The sequence below is a fragment of the Hyla sarda genome, chromosome 2 (genome assembly GCF_029499605.1).
Source record: "Hyla sarda isolate aHylSar1 chromosome 2, aHylSar1.hap1, whole genome shotgun sequence".
In the NCBI taxonomy this organism is placed as follows: domain Eukaryota; kingdom Metazoa; phylum Chordata; class Amphibia; order Anura; family Hylidae; genus Hyla; species Hyla sarda.
Genome location: NC_079190.1, coordinates 497,350,590 through 497,374,418, shown reverse-complemented (window position 1 = coordinate 497,374,418; position 23,829 = coordinate 497,350,590). Strand labels below are relative to the sequence as shown.

Sequence of the window (23,829 nt, the reverse complement as noted above, 5' to 3'; positions counted from 1 at the left end):
TGCATACTGAGACCAATATTACCAATAATACCAGTATAGAAGGAGAAATATTATCACCATCATACTGTTACTGACCAAATCCTGTATACTGAGACCAATATTACCAATAATACCAGTACACAAGTAGAAATATTATCACCATCATATTGTTACTGACCAAATCCTGTATACTAAGACCAATATTACCAATGATACCAGTATACAAGGAGGAATATTATCACCATACATATTACCGCCATACTGTTACTGACCAAATCCTGTGTACTGAGACCAATATTACTAATAATACTGCCACACCATGACAAATACCATTACCACCACATAGTGACTGGATTAAAACCACTGAACCATAGACCGATATCCCCCCCCCCCCCATACGAGGCCCCAAAAAATCCAAGTTGCACAGGCATTCGCTGCCACCTACGCGGTGGTATATAAAATGTACATGGAGTTTATGATGGTAGGTGATATTATATGCAGATGCATGGTGTTATGAGGGTATTGTGATAAGGATCCTGGAATTATAAGGGTGAAGGACATGTTGTGGATCCCAGGTCATAATGTGTGACAGGTCTATAGGAGAGGATTGTAGATCCATTACTAAGTCTATTACTTTTCTGTCTGTGGATCCTCAGAGTTAAAGGGGTACTCGGGTGGAAAACGTTTTTTTTTTTTTAAATGAACTGGTGCCAGAAAGTTAAAGGAGAACTCCGGAATAGGAAAGTTATCCTCCATACTGCCGGCAGTAAAAAAATAAATAGATACATACATTCCCTCGCTCCCCTGGTGCCTCCGGTAACCCACTCCGGTCTCTGCCACGATCCTCTTCCTGGCTGCCGGTGGTCGGCGAGTCATACTGCGCTCAGCCAATCACCGGCCGCAGCGAAGTCCCGACTCGGCCGGCGATAGGCTGAGCGGCAGTGTGACTCGCCGACCACCGGCAGCCAGGAAGAGGATCGCGGCGGAGGCCGGAGCCGTTACCAGAGGCACCGGGGGAACGAAGGTAGGTATGTACCTGTTTATTATTATTTTTTTTACTGCCGGCAGTATGGACGATAATTTTCCTATTCCGGAGTTCTCCTTTAAACAGATTTGTAAATTACTTCTATTAAAAAATATTGACCCTTCCAGTACATTTTAGCAGCTGTTTGCTACAGAGGAAAATCTTTATTATTTGAATTTCTTTTTTGTCCACAGTGCTCTCTGCTGACACCTCTGTACGTGTCAGGAACTGTCAAATCCCCATAGCAAACCTATGCTGCTCTGGACAGTTCCTGACATGGACAGAGGTGTCAGCAGAGAGCACTGTGGTCAAGACAAAAAAGAAATTCAAAAAGAAAAGATTTTTCTCTGTAGCATACAGCTGCTAAAAAATAATAAAAGGATTAAGATTTTTTAATAGAAGTCATTTACAAATCTGTTTAACTTTCTGGCACCAGTTCATTTAAAAAAAAATAAATAAAGTTTTTCACCGGAGTACCCCTTTAACCATATATCCATATAGTGTTATCAAGTCATTACAGAAAAAAGACATTTAAATGAATGGGCTCTGTGTAGGCCATGTTCCTAAGACTAGCTGGGAGTAGTTACTACAACTCCCAGCTAGTCTTAGGAAAGTGTTCTCCAACTAGTAGCTCTCCATCTGTTGCTACTACTACTACTCCTAGCATGTCCTAGGCCAGTTGTCTTCAACCTGCGGACCTCCAGATGTTGCAAAACTACAACTCCCAGCATGCCCGGACAGCCGTTGGCTGTCCGGCCATGCTGGGAGTTGTAGTTTCGCAACAGCTGGAGGCACCCTGGTTGAAAAACACTGATGGCGTGATGGGGGTTGTACATCTCTCGTTCTATCGGCATTCGGAACTACGGTGTCACATTAGAATCAGTGGACTTGGCGGTCACGTTCCGTACATGCTGGGAGTTGTAGTTTTGCAACATCTGGAGGTCTGCAGGTTGGAGACCACTGGCCTAGGCCATTGTTCCCCAACCATCTTTTGTTGTTACAACTCTCAGCATGTCCTAGATCATTGTGGGAGTTGTAGTTTAGCTGCAATTCAAGAGCCATTAGATGTAGAACTTTGTCCTAGAGCAACTGGGTGAAAGTTTTGCTGATGCTAATCGATAGTGCATCTAGTGCCAGGTTATAGTGCATCTAGTGCCAGGTTATAGTGTATCTAGTGCCAGGTTATAGTGTATCTAGTGCCAGGTTATAGTGTATCTAGTGCCAGGTTATAGTGCATCTAGTGCCAGGTTATAGTGCATCTAGTGCCAGGTTATAGTGCATCTAGTGCCAGGTTATAGTGCATCTAGTGCCAGGTTATAGTGCCTCTAGTGCCAGGTTATAGTGCATCTAGTGCCAGGTTATAGTGCATCTAGTGCCAGGTTATAGTGCATCTAGTGCCAGGTTATAGTGCATCTAGTGCCAGGTTATAGTGCATCTAGTGCCAGGTTATAGTGCATCTAGTGCCAGGTTATAGTGCCTCTAGTGCCAGGTTATAGTGCCTCTAGTGCCAGGTTATAGTGCATCTAGTGCCAGGTTATAATGCATCTAGTGCCAGGTTATAGTGCATCTAGTGCCAGGTTATAGTGCATCTAGTGCCAGGTTATAGTGCATCTAGTGCCAGGTTATAGTGCATCTAGTGCCAGGTTATAGTGCATCTAGTGCCAGGTTATAGTGCATCTAGTGCCAGGTTATAGTGCATCTAGTGCCAGGTTATAGTGCATCTAGTGCCAGGTTATAGTGCATCTAGTGCCAGGTTATAGTGCATCTAGTGCCAGGTTATAGTGCATCTAGTGCCAGGTTATAGTGCATCTAGTGCCAGGTTATAATGTATCTAGTGCCAGGTTATAGTGCATCTAGTGCCAGGTTATAGTGCATCTAGTGCCAGGTTATAATGCATCTAGTGCCAGGTTATAATGCATCTAGTGCCAGGTTATAATGCATCTAGTGCCAGGTTATAATGCATCTAGTGCCAGGTTATAGTGTATCTAGTGCCAGGTTATAGTGTATCTAGTGCCAGGTTATAGTGCATCTAGTGCCAGGTTATAGTGCATCTAGTGCCAGGTTATAGTGTATCTAGTGCCAGGTTATAGTGCATCTAGTGCCAGGTTATAGTGCATCTAGTGCCAGGTTATAGTGCATCTAGTGCCAGGTTATAATGCATCTAGTGCCAGGTTATAATGCATCTAGTGCCAGGTTATAGTGCATCTAGTGCCAGGTTATAGTGCATCTAGTGCCAGGTTATAGTGCATCTAGTGCCAGGTTATAGTGCATCTAGTGCCAGGTTATAATGCATCTAGTGCCAGGTTATAATGCATCTAGTGCCAGGTTATAATGCATCTAGTGCCAGGTTATAGTGTATCTAGTGCCAGGTTATAATGCATCTAGTGCCAGGTTATAATGCATCTAGTGCCAGGTTATAGTGCATCTAGTGCCAGGTTATAATGCATCTAGTGCCAGGTTATAATGCATCTAGTGCCAGGTTATAATGCATCTAGTGCCAGGTTATAATGCATCTAGTGCCAGGTTATAATGCATCTAGTGCCAGGTTATAATGTATCTAGTGCCAGGTTATAATGCATCTAGTGCCAGGTTATAATGCATCTAGTGCCAGGTTATAATGCATCTAGTGCCAGGTTATAATGCATCTAGTGCCAGGTTATAGTGCATCTAGTGCCAGGTTATAGTGCATCTAGTGCCAGGTTATAGTGCATCTAGTGCCAGGTTATAGTGCATCTAGTGCCAGGTTATAGTGCATCTAGTGCCAGGTTATAGTGCATCTAGTGCCAGGTTATAGTGCATCTAGTGCCAGGTTATAATGCATCTAGTGCCAGGTTATAATGCATCTAGTGCCAGGTTATAATGCATCTAGTGCCAGGTTATAATGCATCTAGTGCCAGGTTATAATGCATCTAGTGCCAGGTTATAATGTATCTAGTGCCAGGTTATAATGCATCTAGTGCCAGGTTATAATGCATCTAGTGCCAGGTTATAATGTATCTAGTGCCAGGTTATAGTGTATCTAGTGCCAGGTTATAATGTATCTAGTGCCAGGTTATAGTGTATCTAGTGCCAGGTTATAATGTATCTAGTGCCAGGTTATAGTGCATCTAGTGCCAGGTTATAGTGCATCTAGTGCCAGGTTATAGTGCATCTAGTGCCAGGTTATAGTGTATCTAGTGCCAGGTTATAATGTATCTAGTGCCAGGTTATAGTGCATCTAGTGCCAGGTTATAGTGCATCTAGTGCCAGGTTATAATGTATCTAGTGCCAGGTTATAGTGTATCTAGTGCCAGGTTATAGTGTATCTAGTGCCAGGTTATAATGCATCTAGTGCCAGGTTATAATGTATCTAGTGCCAGGTTATAATGTATCTAGTGCCAGGTTATAATGCATCTAGTGCCAGGTTATAATGCATCTAGTGCCAGGTTATAATGCATCTAGTGCCAGGTTATAATGCATCTAGTGCCAGGTTATAATGCATCTAGTGCCAGGTTATAATGCATCTAGTGCCAGGTTGTAGAACACTGCCCTAGGTTGTATTTGGAGTTGTAGTAATAAGAGCTGTAGAGCCACAGATTAGAGACCACTTCCTCAGGACATGCTGAGAGTTGTAGTAACAGACACAGAAAGGGGTAATGAGCATCAGGTGGTGCTGTCCTGGAAGTGGCTCCATAAATGTCCCTGCTGGCCCATTATACCTTATATCAGGTGTCCTCTCACCGTGGAGCTGCTTGAACCACCAGCACCTTGGCGTACTGCATTAGGTTAAAGGGGTACTCCGGTGGAAAACTTTTTTTGTTTTGTTTTTTAAATCAACTGGCGCCAGAAAGTTAAACAGATTTGTAAATGACTTCTATAAAAAAAAAAAACTTTACCCTTCCAGTACTTTTTAGCAGCTGTATGCTACAGAGGAAATTCTATACTTTTTGAATTTCTCTTTTTTCTAGTCCACAGTGCTCTCTGCTGACAACTGCTGCCCATATCAGGAACTGTCCAGAGCAGGAGAAAATCCCCATAGCAAACCTATGCTGCTCTGGACAGTTCCAGATACGGGCATCAGGTGTCAGCAGAGAGCACAAGTGGAAAAAGACAAAAAAGAAATTCAAAAAGTATAGAATTTTTTCTGTAGCATACAGCTGCTAAAAAGTACTGGAAGGGTAAAAGATTTTTTAATAGAAGTCATTTACAAATCTGTTTAACTTTCTGGCACCAGTTGATTTAAAAAAAATAAAAATAAAATAAAAAAATAAAAAGTTTTCCACCGGAGTACCCCATTAATGAAGGCTGCAGGTAGAGGAGCAGGAGGACGAGGATAGAGATGCCAGCTTCTCCTAAAGTAGAACTAGCTCCTGTCTCTGCAATCAGGGCTGCGCGGGATGATGGAGAATGGTAAGGGTCAGATCTGTTTTGCAGCCTTTGCAACCCCCATGCAATCCCAGCCTGTGTACAGAAGCAGGAGACTACTGCAGCGGTCTCCAGCTTCTGTGCTGGGGCTGCTGCAGGGGGGTGCAGCCGAGGCCCGGGCCTCCCTGGAAGCCCGGGCCCCTCACGAGGGTACTGGATGCACCCTCCTGATGGAGGCCCTGTAATTAATATATATATATATATATATATATAAAAAATTTCAAGAGAAGCAGCACAACCTTCTTAGTAAGCTGTAGTAGGTGCACGCTATATGGGTGCCTGGGTTAGGGCTCCACTTGTAATAGTACTCCAGAGAACAGCAGCACACAAAAAATTGTGAAAAAATGTGGATTTATTGCATTATTCCAGTGCAAAAATCAGGAGGGCAACGTTTCCGATGCCTGATTTTTGCACTGGAATAATGCAATAAATCCACATTTTTTAAAAATTTTGTGTGTGCCGCTGTTCTCTGGAGTACTGTGTATATATATATATATATATATATATATATATACTTGCCACAGCAGCTTGCCACTGTGTATATATATATACTTGCCACAGCAGCGTGCACCCGTGTATTGGGTTTAGGTGCTGGCTACATTTTCAGTTTTTTTTTTTTTTTTCTTTGCTGTGCAAATTTGGGGGGAGTGGCTCCCTCTGTAGCCGTGCATCCCCTCCCCTATTTTCACAGGAGGTGGTTTGGATCGTTAGTGGATCCAACATGTCACCCAGCCTGAGGTAGGTGAGTGTTTGGGGACCATCCGATAAGAGGCCACCTCCGCGTGGTGGATGGGGGACACGTTTTGATCAAAAAGTGCGCTAAGAGCCTCCATTTTGTTGACCAAGTGTGCTGCTGCCATTTTCTTTATATATATATATATATATATAGTAAATTTGAGCAGCCGTATTAGTCGGGTGATGCAGATGCAAATCAAAAAATGTTGCCGTATTTTGTAATACCTTTTTATTGGACTAACAGGATTTTGACAAGCTTTCGGGATTACTCCCTATATCAAGATTTGCTTTGGACTTGATAAATGGAGGATTCCCAAAATCCTGTTAGTCCAATAAAAAAGGTATTACAAAATACGGCAACATTTTTTGATTTGCATCTGCATCACCCGACTAATACGGCTTCTCAAATTTAATATATATATATATATATATACATATATATATATATATATATATATATATATATATATATATATATATATATATATAGTACTCCAGAGAACAGCAGCACACCAAAAATTGTGACAAAATGTGGATTTATTGCATTATATATTAATCATATCAAATTAATAGGCATTTATATATATATTTATTAAAGGAAAACTGTCAGATATTTTCTCTCTCACTATCCACACTACTGGTGGATAGTGCGGGAGACGCTGATTAAAACGAGCCCCTACCTCGCCCGGATCCGCCCGGCCGTTCGCCTGCAATTGTAGTTTTATTCTATGGGGGAGATTTATCAAAACCTGTGCAGAGGAAGAGTGGTGCAGTTGCCCATAGCAACCAATCAGATCGCTTCTTTCATTTTCCACAGGCCTCTAAAGAGGCCTGTGGAAAATGAAAGAAGCGATCTGATTGGTTGCTATGGGCAACTGCACCACTCTTCCTCTGCACAGGTTTTGATAAATCTCCCCCTATGTGTATATCTTGCTGTAACTGGCATGGGCGGGGCTTCTGCAGGTTAACTGGCACTGACGTCAGCGCCACTTAGGAATATCCATAAGGGGATGAATATTCATAAGCGGCGCTAACGTCAGTGCCAGTTAGCTGCAGAAGCCTCGCCCGTGCCAGTTACAGCAAGATATATACATAGAATAAAACTACAATTGCGGGTTGAACGGTCGGGCGGATCCGGCACTGTGGATATTGCGGGAGAAAATATCTGATAGTTTTCCTTTAATAGGCAATACATTTTACCTGCACTGATACACTGTAACAAACTACTATGGCCCATTGTTTTCGATAGGATTCTGCCACTCTGTGCGCACTATTCGGATGCTTAGTTCCACGGTAAAATTAGGTGCAAAATAACCACCAATTCCAGGCCACACTGAATTTCTATATGGGCCCAAAGTTGCTGTTGATGTGTTTAAAGGGGTATTCCAGGAAAAAAACTACTTTTTTTTTTATATATCAACTGGCTCCAGAAAGTTAAACAGATTTGTAAATTACTTCTATTAAAAAAATCTTAATCCTTTTAGTACTTATGAGCTTCTGAAGTTAAGGTTGTTCTTTTCTGTCTAAGTGCTCTCTGATGACACGTGTCTCGGGAACCGCCCAGTTTAGAAGCAAATCCCCATAGCAAACCTCTTCTAAACTGGGTGTTTCCCGAGACACGTGTCATCAGAGAGCACTTAGACAGAAAAGAACAACTCAACTTCAGAAGCTCAAAAGTACTGAAAGGATTACGTTTTTCTAATAGAAGTCATTTACAAATCTGTTTAACTTTCTGGAGCCATTCGATTTATATATACATTAAAAAAAAAAGTTCTTGCCTGGAATACCCCTTTAACCCCTTAAGGACGCAGGACGTAAATGTACGTCCTGGTGAGGTGGTACTTAACGCACCAGGACGTACATTTACGTCCTGTGCATAACCGCGGGCATCGGAGCGATGCCCGTGTCATGCACGGCTGATCCCGACTGCTGATCGCAGCCAGGGACCCGCCGGCAATGGCCGACGCCCGCGATCTCGCGGGCATCCGCCATTAACCCCTCAGGTGCCGGGATCAATACAGATCCCGGCATCTGCGGCAGTGCGCAATTTGAATGAATGATCGGATCGCCCGCAGCGCTGCTGCGGGGATCCGATCATTCATAACGCCGCACGGAGGTCCCCTCTCCTTCCTCCATCCGGCTCCCGGCGTCTCCTGCTCTGGTCTGTGATCGAGCAGACCAGAGCAGAAGATCACCGAAAACACTGATCTGTTCTATGTCCTATACATAGAACAGATCAGTATTAGCAATCATGGTATTGCTATGAATAGTCCCCTATGGGGACTATTCAAGTGTAAAAAAAAAATGTAAAAAAATGTAAAAGTAAAAAAAAAGTGAAAAATCCCCTCCCCCAATAAAAAAGTAAAACGTCTGTTTTTTCCTATTTTACCCCCAAAAAGCGTAAAAAAATTTTTAATAGACATATTTGGTATCGCCGCGTGCGTAAATGTCCGAACTATTAAAATAAAATGTTAATGATCCCGTACGGTGAACGGCGTGAACGAAAAAAAAAAATCCAAAATTCCTACTTTTTTAATACATTTTATTTAAAAAAAAATTATCAAAAATTAATTAAAAGTTTTTTATATGCAAATGTGGTATCAAAAAAAGTACAGATCATGGCGCAAAAAATGAGCCCCAATACCGCCACTTATACGGAAAAATAAAAAAGTTAGAGGTCATCAAAATAAAGGGATTATAAACGTACTAATTTGGTTAAAAAGTTTGTGATTTTTTTTAAGCACATCAATAATATAAAAGTATGTAATAATGGGTATCATTTTAATCGTATTGACCCTCAGAATAAAGAACACACGTCACTTTTACCATAAATTGTACGGCGTGAAAACGAAACCTTCCAAAATTAACAAAATTGCGTTTTTCGTTTTAATTTCCCCACAAAAATAGTGTTTTTTGGTTGCGCCATACATTTTATGATATAATGAGTGATGTCATTACAAAGGACAACTGGTCGCGCAAAAAACAAGCCCTCATACTAGTCTGTGGATGAAAATATAAAAGAGTTATGATTTTTAGAAGGCGAGGAGGAAAAAATGAAAACGTAAAAATTAAATTGTCTGAGTCCTTAAGGCCAAAATGGGCTGAGTCCTTAAGGGGTTAACTTACAGGAGAATCACCGTCACGCCCCCTCCCATAGACTTGCATTGAGGGGGCGGGACGTGATGCTATGAGGGGGCGGGGCTATGACGTCACAAAGCTCCCGGCGCCGGCTCCAGCGTTAGGAAGTTTGTTCCAAACGCTGAGCGGTGGAGTACTCCTTTAAAATCGAATGTTATTATCTTACTTTAAAGAAAAAAAAAATTACAGATTCAAAGCCTGAGGCTGCACTACTGAGGTCCTGATGACATTGTCCCCTTCCGATTCCGGTCAGGTGCAGGGTTGACACGGAGAAGCTGAGTGGATCCAGATATCCAAATACATCAATGTCTTTACACATGACTAAGACAAACAGGATGTTAATATAGATGTAGGATGTGACTACTGATGTGGATGACATTAGGGGGCGCTCTCAGTAGTGCAGCCTTAGGCCTTGAGCCTGTGGTTTACAAGTGATCAGATCTCAGTCTAGAAAATGGGATTTTACTATGTAGTTTTTACGTTGTCATGGAGACCTTGTGTGGATCCTCCATTAAAGGGGTACTCCCCTGGAAAACATTTGTTTTTAAATCAACTGGTGCCAGAAAGTTAAACAGATTTGTAAATGACTTCTATTAAAAAAATCTTAACCCTTCCTGTACTTATCAGCTGCTGTATTCTTTAGAGGAATTTATTTTCTTTTTGAATTTCCTTTCTGTCTGACCACAGTGCTCTCTGCTGACACCTCTGGCCATTTAAGGAACTGTCCAGAGTAGGAGCAAATCCCCATATAAAACATATCTTGCTCTGGACAGTTCCTGAATTGGACAGAGGTGTCAGCAGAGAGCACTGTGGTCAGACAGAAAGGAAATTCAAAAAGAAAATAACTTCCTCTGTAGCATACAGCAACTGGTAAGTACTGGAAGGGTTAAGATTTTTAAATAGAAGTGATCAAAATAAAGCCTATTCAAGCCAGCTAGCCTAGGGTGGAGAAAAATGTAAATAAAAAGCAAAGGTTTATGAAAGTGGAACAAAAAAGTAAACACTATTTTCTACAATAACAAAAGTTCCCATTATTAATAATTCAGATTCAAACACTTCCTTACTGCGGCAAGAAGAGGTTAATGGGTTGTCACCTGTCACATGACCTATGGTTGGTGGTAACTATCATGTGTTAGAGGTGTGTTCTTTAACTTTTACCCTCCCCCTAATGGTTGCAAAACTACAACGCCCAGCATGTCCTGAGCAACACGACAACTCCCAGCATGTCCTGAGCAACACTACAACTTCCTTCCAGCATGACCTGAGCAACACTACAACTCCCAGCATGTCCTGAGCAATAGTGCAACTCCAAGCATGCCGATAGCAACAATACAACTCCCAGCAAAACTACAACTCCCAGCATGAGCCGAGCAAAACTATAACCCCCTGCATGTCCTGACCAACACTACAACTCCAAGCATGACCCGAGCAACACTACGACTCCCAGCATGACCCGAGCAACACTACGACTCCCAGCATGACCCGAGCAACACTACGACTCCCAGCATGACCCGAGCAACACTACGACTCCCAGCATGACCCGAGCAACACTACGACTCCCAGCATGACCCGAGCAACACTACACCTCCCAGCATGACCCGAGCAACACTACAACTCCCAGCATGACCCGAGCAACACTACACCTCCCAGCATGACCCGAGCAACACTACGACTCCCAGCATGACCCGAGCAACACTACGACTCCCAGCATGACCCGAGCAACACTACGACTCCCAGCATGACCCGAGCAACACTACAACTCCCAGCATGACCCGAGCAACACTACGACTCCCAGCATGACCCGAGCAACACGACGACTCCCAGCATGACCCGAGCAACACGACGACTCCCAGCATGACCCGAGCAACACTACGACTCCCAGCATGACCCGAGCAACACTACACCTCCCAGCATGACCCGAGCAACACTACACCTCCCAGCATGACCCGAGCAACACTACGACTCCCAGCATGACCCGAGCAACACTACGACTCCCAGCATGACCCGAGCAACACTACGACTCCCAGCATGACCCGAGCAACACTACGACTCCCAGCATGACCCGAGCAACACTACGACTCCCAGCATGACCCGAGCAACACTACGACTCCCAGCATGACCTGAGCAACGCTACGACTCCCAGCATGACCCGAGCAACACTACGACTCCCAGCATGACCCGAGCAACACTACGACTCCCAGCATGACCCGAGCAACGCTACACCTCCCAGCATGACCCGAGCAACGCTACAACTCCCAGCAAACCCTTTGCTAAACTACAACTCCCAGCATACCCTTTGCAAAACTACAACTCCCAGCATACCCTTTGCAAAACTACAACTCCCAGCATACCCTTTGCAAAACTACAACTCCCAGCATACCCTTTGCAAAACTACAACTCCCAGCATACCCTTTGCAAAACTACAACTCCCAACTACAACTCCCAGTATACCTTTGCAAAACTACAACTCCCAGTATACCTTTGCAAAACTACAACTCCCAGCATGCCGTGAGCAAAACTACAACTCCCAGCATGCCGTGAGCAAAACTACAACTCCCAGCATGCCGTGAGCAAAACTACAACTCCCAGCATGCTTGGAGTTGTAGTTTTGCAGCCACAGTTTGTGGTGGACTTGTATTCCGGTGATATAAGAATAGATGGTGAAGGGGCAGGTCAGTGTATAGCAGACAGGGGGCAGCAGGAGAGGATAGAAGGGGGTTTGCAGCACTTACAGGGGCAGCTCACCCTCACTTGACGGCAGTCCTAGTGGGGGCTTCCTGTAGGGGGATTACCGGCTCCTGGCGCTGTCACTTTCTTTTCTCCCTGTGTTACACCATCAGCACTGCACTCCAGTATAGACGGGTTAACTCTCTGGTGACTTGTGGGAGTTGTAGTCTCCACTTCCCAGAAGTATTACGACGACTGTTCCCGGGCGGACTACAATGACCGTGATGCAAAGCGCCGAAGAAGCGCAAGCCAAGACGGGAGTGAGCGGAAGAGGTTCACGTGGTAGGACATAAGGGGCGGAGCTTAATATTAATGCGGCTCTCTATGAAGAGCATAGAAACTACAACTCCCATCATGCCCAGCAGAGACAATGCAGCAGTTGGCTGCCTGGACATGCTGGAAGTTGTAGTTGTAGAGGCAGAGGGGATATATACAGGGGTGTGAAAATGTTATAAAAAAAAAACCTACGAAAACGGAGCAAAATCTCCTTGTCCCTCATGACGATCCTCTTTTCCGGGACAATTGTCGCTTTTACGCTCTCATTTATTCCTCCTCGCCCTATAATAGCCAGAACTACCTACTATAATGATACTTTGTAATTTTTCGATAACATATTCTCCGAAACAAAAACAAAAAAATATTGGTGAATTGAAATTAAAATTGTAAAATATAATTTTGCAGATTTGGTGTTTTTTCTTTTCTGCGCCATTTACCTTGTGGTCAGATAACATGTTATTTTGATACTTTAAGCCGCCTGGTTACAGCGATACCGGATTTGTATAGTGTCCGTCATGTTTTACTAATTTACCAAGAAATTCTGAACTTTTTCGAAAATTTTAATTTTTTTTATTGCCATTTTTAGACCCCTGTAGCTTTTTTTTTTTTTTTCACATACCAGGCTGTATCAGGGCAATTTTTTTTTGTGCCATAATCAGTTTTTTGTATCGGTACCATTTTGGCTTTGATCTGACTTTTTAATCGCTTTTAATTTTATAAAAATTGCAATTCTGTGGTTTGGTATTTATGTATTTTTTTACATTTACATAATTTACCGTACGGGATACATAATGTTATATTTTAATAGTTCGTAAATTACGCACGCAGCGATACTAAATATGTTAATTATTATTATGCTTACATGTTTTTATATAGGAAAAGGGGGTGATTTGAACTTTTAATATGGAATGGGTTAATGTGTGTCTTTTAAACTTATGAAAAAATTATTTTTGTTTTACACTTTTTTAGACTTTTAGGAGGAATTTTAAGATTCCTCATACAGATCAATAGAGTTCTATTGAACTCCATTGATCTGTGAGCTCTGTGATCCATTGATAGAGCCTAGTCCAGCCGGGATCTATCAATGACAGAGCCACAGGACAGCAGGGAACAGAGGTAAGCCCTCTGGCTACCTCTATAGTGGATCGCCCCCCAGCGATTTGTGCTGCGGGGGGGTTGGGGAATCCACCCACTAGCCCACCAGGGAGCATTCACATGTCCCTTTTGATAGCGGCGATCTGAAGGGTTAATAGCCAGCTGCCGCTATCGCATGCTGTCTTTTAGCGGCGGCCCCTGGCTACTGAAAACAGCTGGGGGGCTGCAGAGTATGGATCGGGCTCGAGACCGGAGCATGGGCATGCTGGGAATTGTAGTTTTGCAACAGCTGGAGGCACCCTGGATGGAAAACACTGGGATAGGGGATTAGTGGCTGACCACTGGGACCCCCTGCCCTTTTCTGTACAGGGTCCAACTTCTTTAATTTAAATTTTTTTTTTTTTTTACTGCACATAGATTTGAAAGCGATTTATATTTTTTGTGTTTTTTGTGCCAATTTTTTATGTCATTTTTATACAATTTTACTTTATTGTAATATTGGGGATTAAAGGAGTACTCCAGTAAAATGAAAATGATCCTATATCCAAAGGATAGGGCATAAGTTTTAGATCGCGAGGGTCTGACCACTGGGACACCCCGCAATGTCCTGCAGGGGACCCCGGCAGTCTGCTGGAAGGGGGCGTGCCTACCCCACATAAAAACTAAACAGTAATAAGTGTCTGTGTTTTTTTTAAATTAAGTTAAAGGGGTACTCCTCTGCCCTAGCGCTCGGGACATTTTGTTCCAAACGCTGGCTGCGGGGATCGTGACTTAATGCCGCACCCCCTCAATGCAAGTCTATGGGAGGGGGCGTGGCAGTCGCCACGCCCCCTCCCATAGACTTGCATTGAGGGGGTGTGGTCATGACGTCACGATACCCGCAGCCTGCACCCAGCGTTCGGAACAAAATGTAGTGGAGTACCCCTTTAATAGCACAAAAGTTCTGCTAATATATTTTTAAAATGTCCCCTTTTCTGTTGAAGAGGTACTCGGTGGAAAAATATATATAAAAAAAAAAACCTTCCAGTACTTATCAGCTGCTGTATGCTCCAGGGGAAGTTGTGTAGTTCTTTCGAGTCTGACCATGAATTGCTATTTATGCAGTTCCCTGATGTTCTCGCTGTTGTCAGCCACAGAGCGGTGCAGCTGTTCCCCGCAGATCGTTTACTGATCAGGGGGTCCGGCAGGGACATAGAGGGAGATTCATCAAAACTTGTGCAGAGGAAAAGTCCACCAGTTGCCCATAGCAACCAATCAGATCACTGCTTTCATTTTTAAAAAAGGCCTCTGAAAAATAAAAGAAGCGATCTGATTGGTTGCTATGGGCAACTGGTCAACTTTTCCTCCACACAAGTCTTGAGGAGTCGCCCCATTATGTAAATATTTGACTAGGCCAAAGTGTCAGGATTGCTGCTCCGGCGCCCGCAGTTTACGCCTCGCTGAGTCAGGATTTATCTCCGGGAGGAAACAGTAAGGAGCATTGTACAGTGATACGAAGTCAGGCCCTCCCGACACTGAACCGTCCACACAAATACATGGCAGCCATATTTGTTATGCTCTCCAGTTTTATTCTAGTAGTTGTGTGAACAAAGGTACTGCTACACATAGTACCTACCTACCCTATCCTCTTATTGGTACTGCTATGGGCTCCATGTAGTACCTACCTACCCTATCCTTTTATTGGTACTGCTATGGACTCCATATAGTACCTACCTACCCACCCCATTCTCTTATTGGTACTGCTATGGGCTCCACATAGTACCTACCTACCCTATCCTCTTATTGGTACTGCTATGGACTCCACATAGTACCTACCTACCCTATCCTCTTATTGGTACTGCTATGGGCTCCACATAGTACCTACATACCCTATCCTCTTATTGGTACTGCTATGGGCTCCACATAGTGCCTACCTACCCTATCCTCTTATTGGTACTGCTATGGGCTCCACATAGTACCTACCTACCCACCCCATTGTCTTATTGGTAATGCTATGGGCTCCACATAGTACCTACCTACCCTATTCTCTTATTGGTACTGTTATGGGTTCCACATAGTACCTACCTACTCTATCCTCTTATTGGTAATGTTATGGGTTCCACATAGTACTTACCTACCCTATCCTCTTATTGGTACTGCTATGGGTTCCACATAGTACCTACCTGTCCTATCCTCTTATTGTTACTGCTATGGGCTCCAAATAGTACCTACCTACCCTATCTTCTTATTGGTACTGTTATGGGTTCCACATAGTACCTACCTACCCTATCCTCATATTGGTACTGTTATGGGCTCCACATAGTATCTACCTAGCCTATCCTCTTATTGGTACTGTTATGGGTTCCACATAGTACTTACCTACCCTATCCTCTTATTGGTACTTCTATGGGTTCCACATAGTACCAACCTACCCTATTCTCATATTGGTATTGTTATGGGTTCCACATAGTACCTACCTACCCTATCCTCTTATTTGTACTGTTATGGATTCCACATAGTACCTACCTACCCTATTCTCTTATTGGTACTGTTATGGGCTCCACGTAGTATTTACCTACCCTATCCTCTTATTGGTACTGCTATGGGCTCCACATAGGAGCTACCTACCCTAACCTCTTATTGGTACTGTTATGGGTTCCACATAGTACCTACCTACCCTATTCTCATATTGGTATTGTTATGGGTTCCACATAGTACCTACCTACCCTATCCTCTTATTTGTACTGTTATGGGTTCCACATAGTACCTACCCTATCCTCTTATTGGTACTGTTATGGGTTCCACATAGTACCTACCTAACCTATCCTCTTATTGGTACTGTTATGGGTTCCACATAGTACCTACCTACCCTATTATCTTATTGGTACTGTTATGGATTCCACATAGTACCTCCCTACCATATCTTCTTATAAGCACTGCTATGGGCACCAGTCAAAAGATTTTTCACCCAGAATTCCAATCAAAAGGTAACAAATCGTTCCTTTTTTCTCCGCAAAGCAGAATAGTCCACACAATATAAACAGCAACACATATTTTATATTAAAATGAATGGGAGGCATTTTGTGGGAAGATTTCACGGACAGAATTACGCACCAAAATCTACATAAAAAAGACTGCGTGAACGTGCACATATTTTGAAAGATGTTCTGGAACTGAAAGAAAGGCCTCACAGTGAAGGGTTATCAGGTCATCTACTTAGCTTTGATACCAAAAAAAATTGTAATATGGCCACAGGGGAGAGGTAATAGACTTTTTAAATAGTCTCTGCCAAAATGGCTGCCATCCCCGATCATGGAGACAGGGAAGCCCACGCTGTGTCCTTGCTCTAGTGCCAGGACTTCTGGATTTTGCTCTGTTTGGTTATAAAATAAAGACCTTTGCATTGTGATGTAATGACCTGTAACATAATACAGGAGCCTGCAGCACGGATAAGGGTGTGACCAACATGTCTTCACACCACAGGAATGCAAGAGGCTTTATGTCGACTGAAATTTGAGGGCCATGTTGCTTTGCTGCAACTGTAGTTTTGTAACAACTGGAGGGTCTTAGAGGGTCTCCTAACTATGTTTTGTACTAGCAGTACCTATAGGAAGATGGTAGGTACACACGGTGTAGTTCCCATAGCAGTACCTATGAGAAGAAGATTGATAGATACTGTGTGGTGCCCATAGCAGTACCTATAAGTAGAGGGTACAAGCAAAAGGTAGAAGACAGCACTGGACCAATCCACCGTGCCTGTGGTCAACTAGAGGGCCACTCCAGTATCCCAATACAAACAAAAGTCCAAGGCCACAGCACAAAATGAAGGAAGACTCCATTTCTTTATGTGAAGAGCTGTGATTTATTGGTTTCCCACATGCAACGCTTCGGCTAGATGTAAGCCTTATTCAAGCATGGAAGAAACACATTTTGTGCTGTGGCCTTGGGTAGGTACAGTGTGATTCCTTTAGCAGTACCTATGAGAAGAGGGTAGGTATAGTGTGGAGTCTTTAGCAGAACTTATAAGAAGATATAGTAGGTAGGAACTATGTGGTGTCTATAGCAGTACCTATGTGAAGAGGGTAGGCAAATACTGTGCTGTGCCCATAGCAGTACGCATGAGAAGAGTGTAGGTACAGTGTGGTGCCTTTAGCAGTACCTATGAGAAGATAGAGTAGATAGGTACTAAATGGTGCCTATAGCAGTACCTATATGAAGAGGGTAGGTAGATACTGTTTGGTGCCCATAGCAGTACCTTTGAGAAGAGGGTAGGTAGGTGTTGCAAAACTACAGTTGCAGGAAAGCAACATGGCCCTCAAATTTCAGTCGACATCATCTTGCATTCCTGTGGTTTGAAGACATGTCGGTCACACATTGATCCGTGCTGTGTGGTTCCCATAGCAGTACCTAGGTAGGTTCTGGTTTAGTCAACGCATTACACAGGGCACTGTAATAACTTTCTACAGATTTGTATATGCCTCTGTGTAATCCATACTGACTTTATGATCAATGGAGGTCTGACCACAACTTCTAAGTTTCCTTTGGGAATGCAATGGTGACCACACGTAGACGTTAGATCCCCACCGATCATATAGGTAGGCCATTGCTGAATAAGATGGAACTACACTTTAAAACCATATAAAATTGTCTGGACTGGATTCAAATGTCACAAATCCTCAGCGGTAAGAAGTAAAAGGTCTGTACAGTTCTCAGCCTCTCAATGTAATCATTTCACTGATAGCAAGCAGAGATATTGAACATGCTAGAGAAAAAAAGGGCTTAAAGTGTACCTGTCATAGTGCAAAAAAAAAAAAAGTGATATGTTACTCAGTACCTAAACCTGATCATGTACCTATCATTTTTATGTGTCTAGGACCTATATATTTCTTACAAATAGCATTTATCTGTTGCTCACTTGCTTTGTCTTCTTGCCTTATGGAGGGGGCGTGTCCATCTCCAAGGGTGTGGGAATTTTAAATAAAACCACTTGTCCAAGGGACTAAAAACGGAGCACAATCTACTTGTCCCTCATGACGATCCACTTGTCCTGGTATACAAAATAATTAAGTATGATGGTCTTTATTAGTTTATTTAGTTTTTGCTCTTTCATTATCTCCTCCTCGCCATATAATAGCCAAATTTTTTCATCTACAGAGCCAGTGTTTTTTGTGGCACCGATTGTACTTTGTAATGACACCTTTCAATTTTCCATAATATATGCTCCAAAAAATTTTGCTAATTTTTTTTTTTTAACGCCATTCACCGTGTGGTCCAACTTGAATGTTATTTGATACATTTAGGTCGACCTGATTACAGCAATACCAGATTTGTTAGGTTTCCGCTATGTTTTACTAATTTAGAAAAATTCTAAAATGTTTAGAATTTTTTTTTAAATTGTCATTTTCTGATGCCTATACCAGTTAAATTTTTCTGTATACTGGGCTGTGTGAGGGCTAATTTTTTTGCGCCATAATCTGCTGTTTGTATCGGTACCATTTTGGTATTGATGGGACTTTTTGATCACTTTTTTTACTTTATTTTTTTCTGTTATGAAAAAAAAACAAAATTTTAAGTTTGGTATTTTTTTAACGCCATTGACTTTGCGGGATATTTAATGTTATATTTTAATAGTTCGGACAATTACACACGCGCCAATACCACATATGTTTATTTCTATCATGTTTTTATATGAAAAATGGGGGAAAGGGGGGGGGATGATGTGATTTTTCAATATGGAAGGGGTATTGATATTAATATGGAAGAGGAATGTATGTGTGTTTAAACTTTTATTTATTTTTTATTTATTTTTTTACACTTTATTGGTCCCTTAGGGGACTTTGAGAAGGAATCATTAGATTCCTCATACAGATCCATACAGTTCCATAGAACTCCATTGATCTGTGTGACCTGTGCTCATTTCGTTGAGCCTGCTCAAGGGAGGCTCAATCAAATACAGATCCACAGAGCCATGGGATGAGAGGTAAGCCCTCCGGCTACCTCCATAGTGGATTGTCCCCCCCCCCCCCCCCCCCGTGATTCCATTGCGGGGGGCAATCCATCCCACAAGACCACCAGGGATAAGTGATAAGATCCCTTTAGATCGCCGCTGTCAAAGCTGACAGCGGCGATCTAAAGGGTTAATAGCCAGCCGCGGCGATCACCACAGCCGGGCTATTAGCGGTGCCCCCAGCTCAACAATCAGCTGGTGGCTCTGGGTATGGAGCGGGCACGAGTCAGGAGCCTGCTCCAAACACCATGAGCATCGCGGTTTTAAAATTAGAGGTCCGGTGTGAGGTGCGAACTGCATCCATTCTGCACCTCACCGGCCTTGCTTGCCCGATGCAGGGATAAACGCATTAAAAATTTACCTGCATGTCCCGGGCGTCGGGCGATAGGGTTTCCACATCCCTGCCATCCCTCACTGTGGATGACTCTGGGAGCAGCCTGGCAGTCTGCAAGTCACTGCACTTTAGTTTATATGCATACATTTTCTATCTGTTCCTAGTAAAGCTGGATCCTAATCAACATAACTGTCACTTTATCTGTCATTCAGCTTTCACAGACTCCTGAATGTCTTATCAGATTCTTTGTCATTCAGGAGTCAGAGAAAGCTTTGGCTGTTCAAGCATGCTGGGAGTTGTAGATTTGCAACAGCTGGAGCTGCAGCGTTTATAAACCACTGTGTTGGAGCAGTGTTGCCTTTAGCGTTTGCAAAGCTACAACTCCCAGCATGCCCACACATCCTTTGTAGTTTTGCAAGAGCTGGAGGCACACAGCTGGAGAATACACAGCTCTAAAAGACAGTTTTACAAAGATTGTACCCCAGCTGTTGCAAAACTACAACTCCCATCATGGGAGTTGTAGTTTAGGAACAGCTAAAGGCTGTAGTGGTGCAATGGTGATCTCCTATACTGGATACCAACACACTTTATGGCCGATATCCAGTATGCTGCAAAATACAGAGTAGTCTTTCTGCATAAAGATAGATGACCCCTAGTGGTGGCTATTTTGTTTTTAGATTTTTTAGTAAAACATTTTTTTTTTTTTAAATAAATGTATGAGTCGTCTTATCAGTAGTACTACAGAATAACCTCTTTATGTATGCCAATTTTGGTTAAAGTGGTACTACAGTGGAAAACTTTTTTTTTTTAATCAGCTGGTGCCAGAAAGTTAAACAGATTTGTAAATGACTTCTATTGAAAAATCTTAATCCTTCCAGTACTTATTAGCTGCTGAATACTACAGAAGAAATTATTTTCTTTTTGGAACACAGAGCTCTCTGCTGACATCACGAGCACAGTGCTCTCTGCTGACATCTCTGTCCATTTTAAGAACTATCCAGGATAGGAGAAAATCCCCATAGCAAACATATGCTGCTCTGGACAGTTCCTAAAATGGACAGAGATGTCAGCAGAGAGCTCTGTGTTCCAAAAAGAAAAGAATTTCCTCTGTAGTATTTAGCAGCTAATAAATACTGGAAGGATTAAGATTTTTTTTTTTTAAATAGAAGTAATTTACAAATCTGTTTAACTTTCTGGAGCCAGTTGATTTAAAAAAATTAAAATAAAAGTTTTCCACCGGAGTACCCCTTTAATAACAGAATGTAAGTGTAACAAACCCTCAGCTGTGAGAACTAATATAAAGATTTTCTGGGATATTCCAGTTTACTTACAGCAACCAGAGGTGTACTGTTTATAAGTATATAGCAGTGGTTTCCAAACTGTGGTCCTCCAGCTGTTGCAAAACTACAACTCCCAACATATTCGGATATGTGCAGGTTCTCGCTGTTGTCAGCCACTCCAGGGTGCAGCTGTTCTCCGCAGAATATTTACTGATGCGGGGGGTCCGGCAGGGACATTATGTAAATATTTGACTAGGCCAAAGTGACGTCTCTGCTAAGTGTCAGGATTGCAGCCCCAGTGTCTGCAGATTACACCTCGCTGAGTCAGGATTTATCCAGGAATTTTTATCTGCGAAGAGCATTGTACGGTGACACAAAGTAACGATCATCCAGCTGCGCAGCAGCCTCCTGACACTGAGCCCTCCACACACGTTACATGGCAGCCATGTTTCTTATGCTTTCCTTCCAGTTTTATACTATATACAGTTGTGTGAACAGTGACCTCACTCCGTTCAGATCCGTAATGTATGGAGTCAGGAGCTCAGTTATTCCTGGCCATTCACCATTAAAGGGGTACTCCGGCGGAAAACTTAATTTTTTATTATTTTTTTTAAATCAACTGGTGCCAGAAAGTTAAACAGATTTGTAAATTACTTCTATTAAAAAATTGTAATCCTTCCAGTATTTATTAGCTGCTGAATACTACAGAGGAAATTATTTTCTTTTCGGAACACAGAGCTCTCTGCTGACATCACGAGCACAGTGCTCTCTGCTGACATCTCTGTCCATTTTAGGAACTGTCCAGAGCAGCATATGTTTTCTATGGGGATTTTCTCCTACTCTAGACAGTTCTTAAAATGAACAGAGATGTCAGCAGAGAGCACTGTGGTCATGATGTCAGCAGAGAGCTCTGTGTTCCAAAAAGAAAAGAATTTCTACTGTAGTATTCAGCAGCTAATAAGTACTGGAAGCAGGATTAAGATTTTTTATTTTAATAGAAGTAATTTACAAATCTGTTTAACTTTCTGGCACCAGTTGATTTAAAAAAGTTTTCCAGTGGAGTACCCCTTTAACCATTTCTCTCTCTCGGGCGGCTTTCACAAGATGTTTTTAGGACATTTTGTTTTCTCATTTGTTGGGGTCTACGTGTCCTTTCTTCTTTCCTTTCTTCAGCTCCTCTTGACGCACATTTTACGGGACTCCTTTTTTGTTGGAGACATTGTTTCCCTCTCTAACCTCCTAACTTTCTCTTAGGGCGCGTTCACACTGAGTAATTCAAGAGGAATTTACTCAATTAATTGCTCTTGAATCTGCTTTGCCATTGACTTCAATGTATTTTTCTCTGCACTGTTCACATTTCGCTGCAGAATTCCGTTGCGCTAGAAGAAAGAACATGTTCATTCTTCTTGCGGAATATGCGAGCAGAAGTCTATTGAAGTCAATGGTAAAAAAAATTTCCGCTTGAAATCATTTCCGCACGGAATTAGTGCGGAATTTGCGCAAAATTCGTGAGGAAATTCCGCATGAAAAAATATAAAATAAATAAAAAGGGAAATTCCAATTGGTGGTTGTAGTTCAGGAAAAAAAAACAAAAAAACAGTTTCCTCCTATATTCCGTGCGTAATTCTCCATGAAACCCCCCCCCCTAAATTTCGCGGCAGAATTCTTACTTCCTCTACTATTCCTCAGTGTGAACGCACCCTTCGGCAGGGCTCCACAAATCCCAGGCGCCAGGTTACCATGGCTACTAGGTGTTTGCCAACCTGAGCTTAGGCTGTGATGGCATAAAGTAATTAAATACACTCGGTGGTTGATGTATCCCCTTTTAATCTAACGCTGAACCACCTGTGCCGAGAAATTCGTGTGGAAATTCCGCATGAAAAAAATTAAAAAGGGAAATTCCAATTGGTGGTTGTAGTCCAGCAAAAAAAAAAAAAAAAAATAAACAGTTTCCTCCTATATTCCGCATTAATTGCGCGTGATCTTCAAGCAAATTTCATGTGAAAAGAACTCCATAAATTCTGCAGCGGAATTTTTACGCAAGGATTCTTCTCCTATTCCTCAGTGTGAACACACCCTTAGGCAGGGCTGCACATATCCCAGGCGCCAGGTCACCATGGCTACTAGGTGTTTGTCAACCTGAACTTAGGCTGTGATGGCATAAAGCAATTAAATACACCTGGCGGTTGATGTATTCCCTTCTAGTGCTGAACCACCAGTGCTGAGAAGGACGCTGCTCTGTGCTGCCCCTGGTGGTGGATGGCAGTAACTTCTCCTGTCCTTCTCTTTTAGAGGTTCCTGTGCCACCTCCTGAATGCACAAGTCTGTCAAGTTGTGCAGCCGGAGAGGCGCCGTATCTTAGTGTGTGTCCTGGCCTCAGGCTCTCAGAGCAACGGAGACAGAGAGGTGGCGGCTGGAGGAGACCACCCTGCATTGTCGCCACCAAGCAGGTTGGTGCTGGGGGCACTGCCATGTGTGGGAGTGGGGAGGACTGTACATTTGGGCCCTGTCCTGCAGCATGCTCCTGCCCAGGCCTTGCTACATCACCTGTCTCCCTTCCTCCTGCTGCACCTTCTGTCACCCTCCCTCCAGCTGCACCTCCTGTCACCCTCCCTCCTGCTGCACCTCCTGTCACCCTCCCTCCAGCTGCACCTCCTTTCACCCTCCCTCCTGCTGCACCTCCTGTCACCCTCCCTCCAGCTGCACCTCCTGTCACCCTCCCTCCTGCTGCACCTCCTGTCACCCTCCCTCTAGCTGCACCTCCTGTCACCCTCCCACCTGCTGCACCTCCTGTCACCCTCCCTCCAGCTGCACCGCCTGTCACCCTCCCTCCTGCTGCACCTCCTGAATA

At 43.1% G+C, this 23,829-nt stretch overlaps 1 protein-coding gene across 5 annotated transcripts in view; it reads right to left on the bottom strand.

Annotated features, from left to right (window-relative positions):
- Nucleotides 1-14,605, bottom strand: part of ACP6 (acid phosphatase 6, lysophosphatidic) — a 49,777-nt gene extending 35,172 nt beyond the window's left edge. Inside the window, exon 1 of one of the 5 annotated variants that reach the window (XM_056559755.1) lies at nucleotides 14,399-14,605. In XM_056559755.1, the coding sequence (XP_056415730.1) occupies nucleotides 14,399-14,571 (173 nt within the window). In that variant the 5' untranslated portion in view covers nucleotides 14,572-14,605. Of the gene's footprint in view, nucleotides 1-6,822; nucleotides 6,901-12,012; nucleotides 12,243-14,398 lie in introns of those variants that run through there. The other 4 variants (XM_056559756.1, XM_056559757.1, XM_056559758.1 and 1 more) reach the window with 4 other exon arrangements.
- Between the last annotated feature and the right edge of the window lie 9,224 nt (nucleotides 14,606-23,829).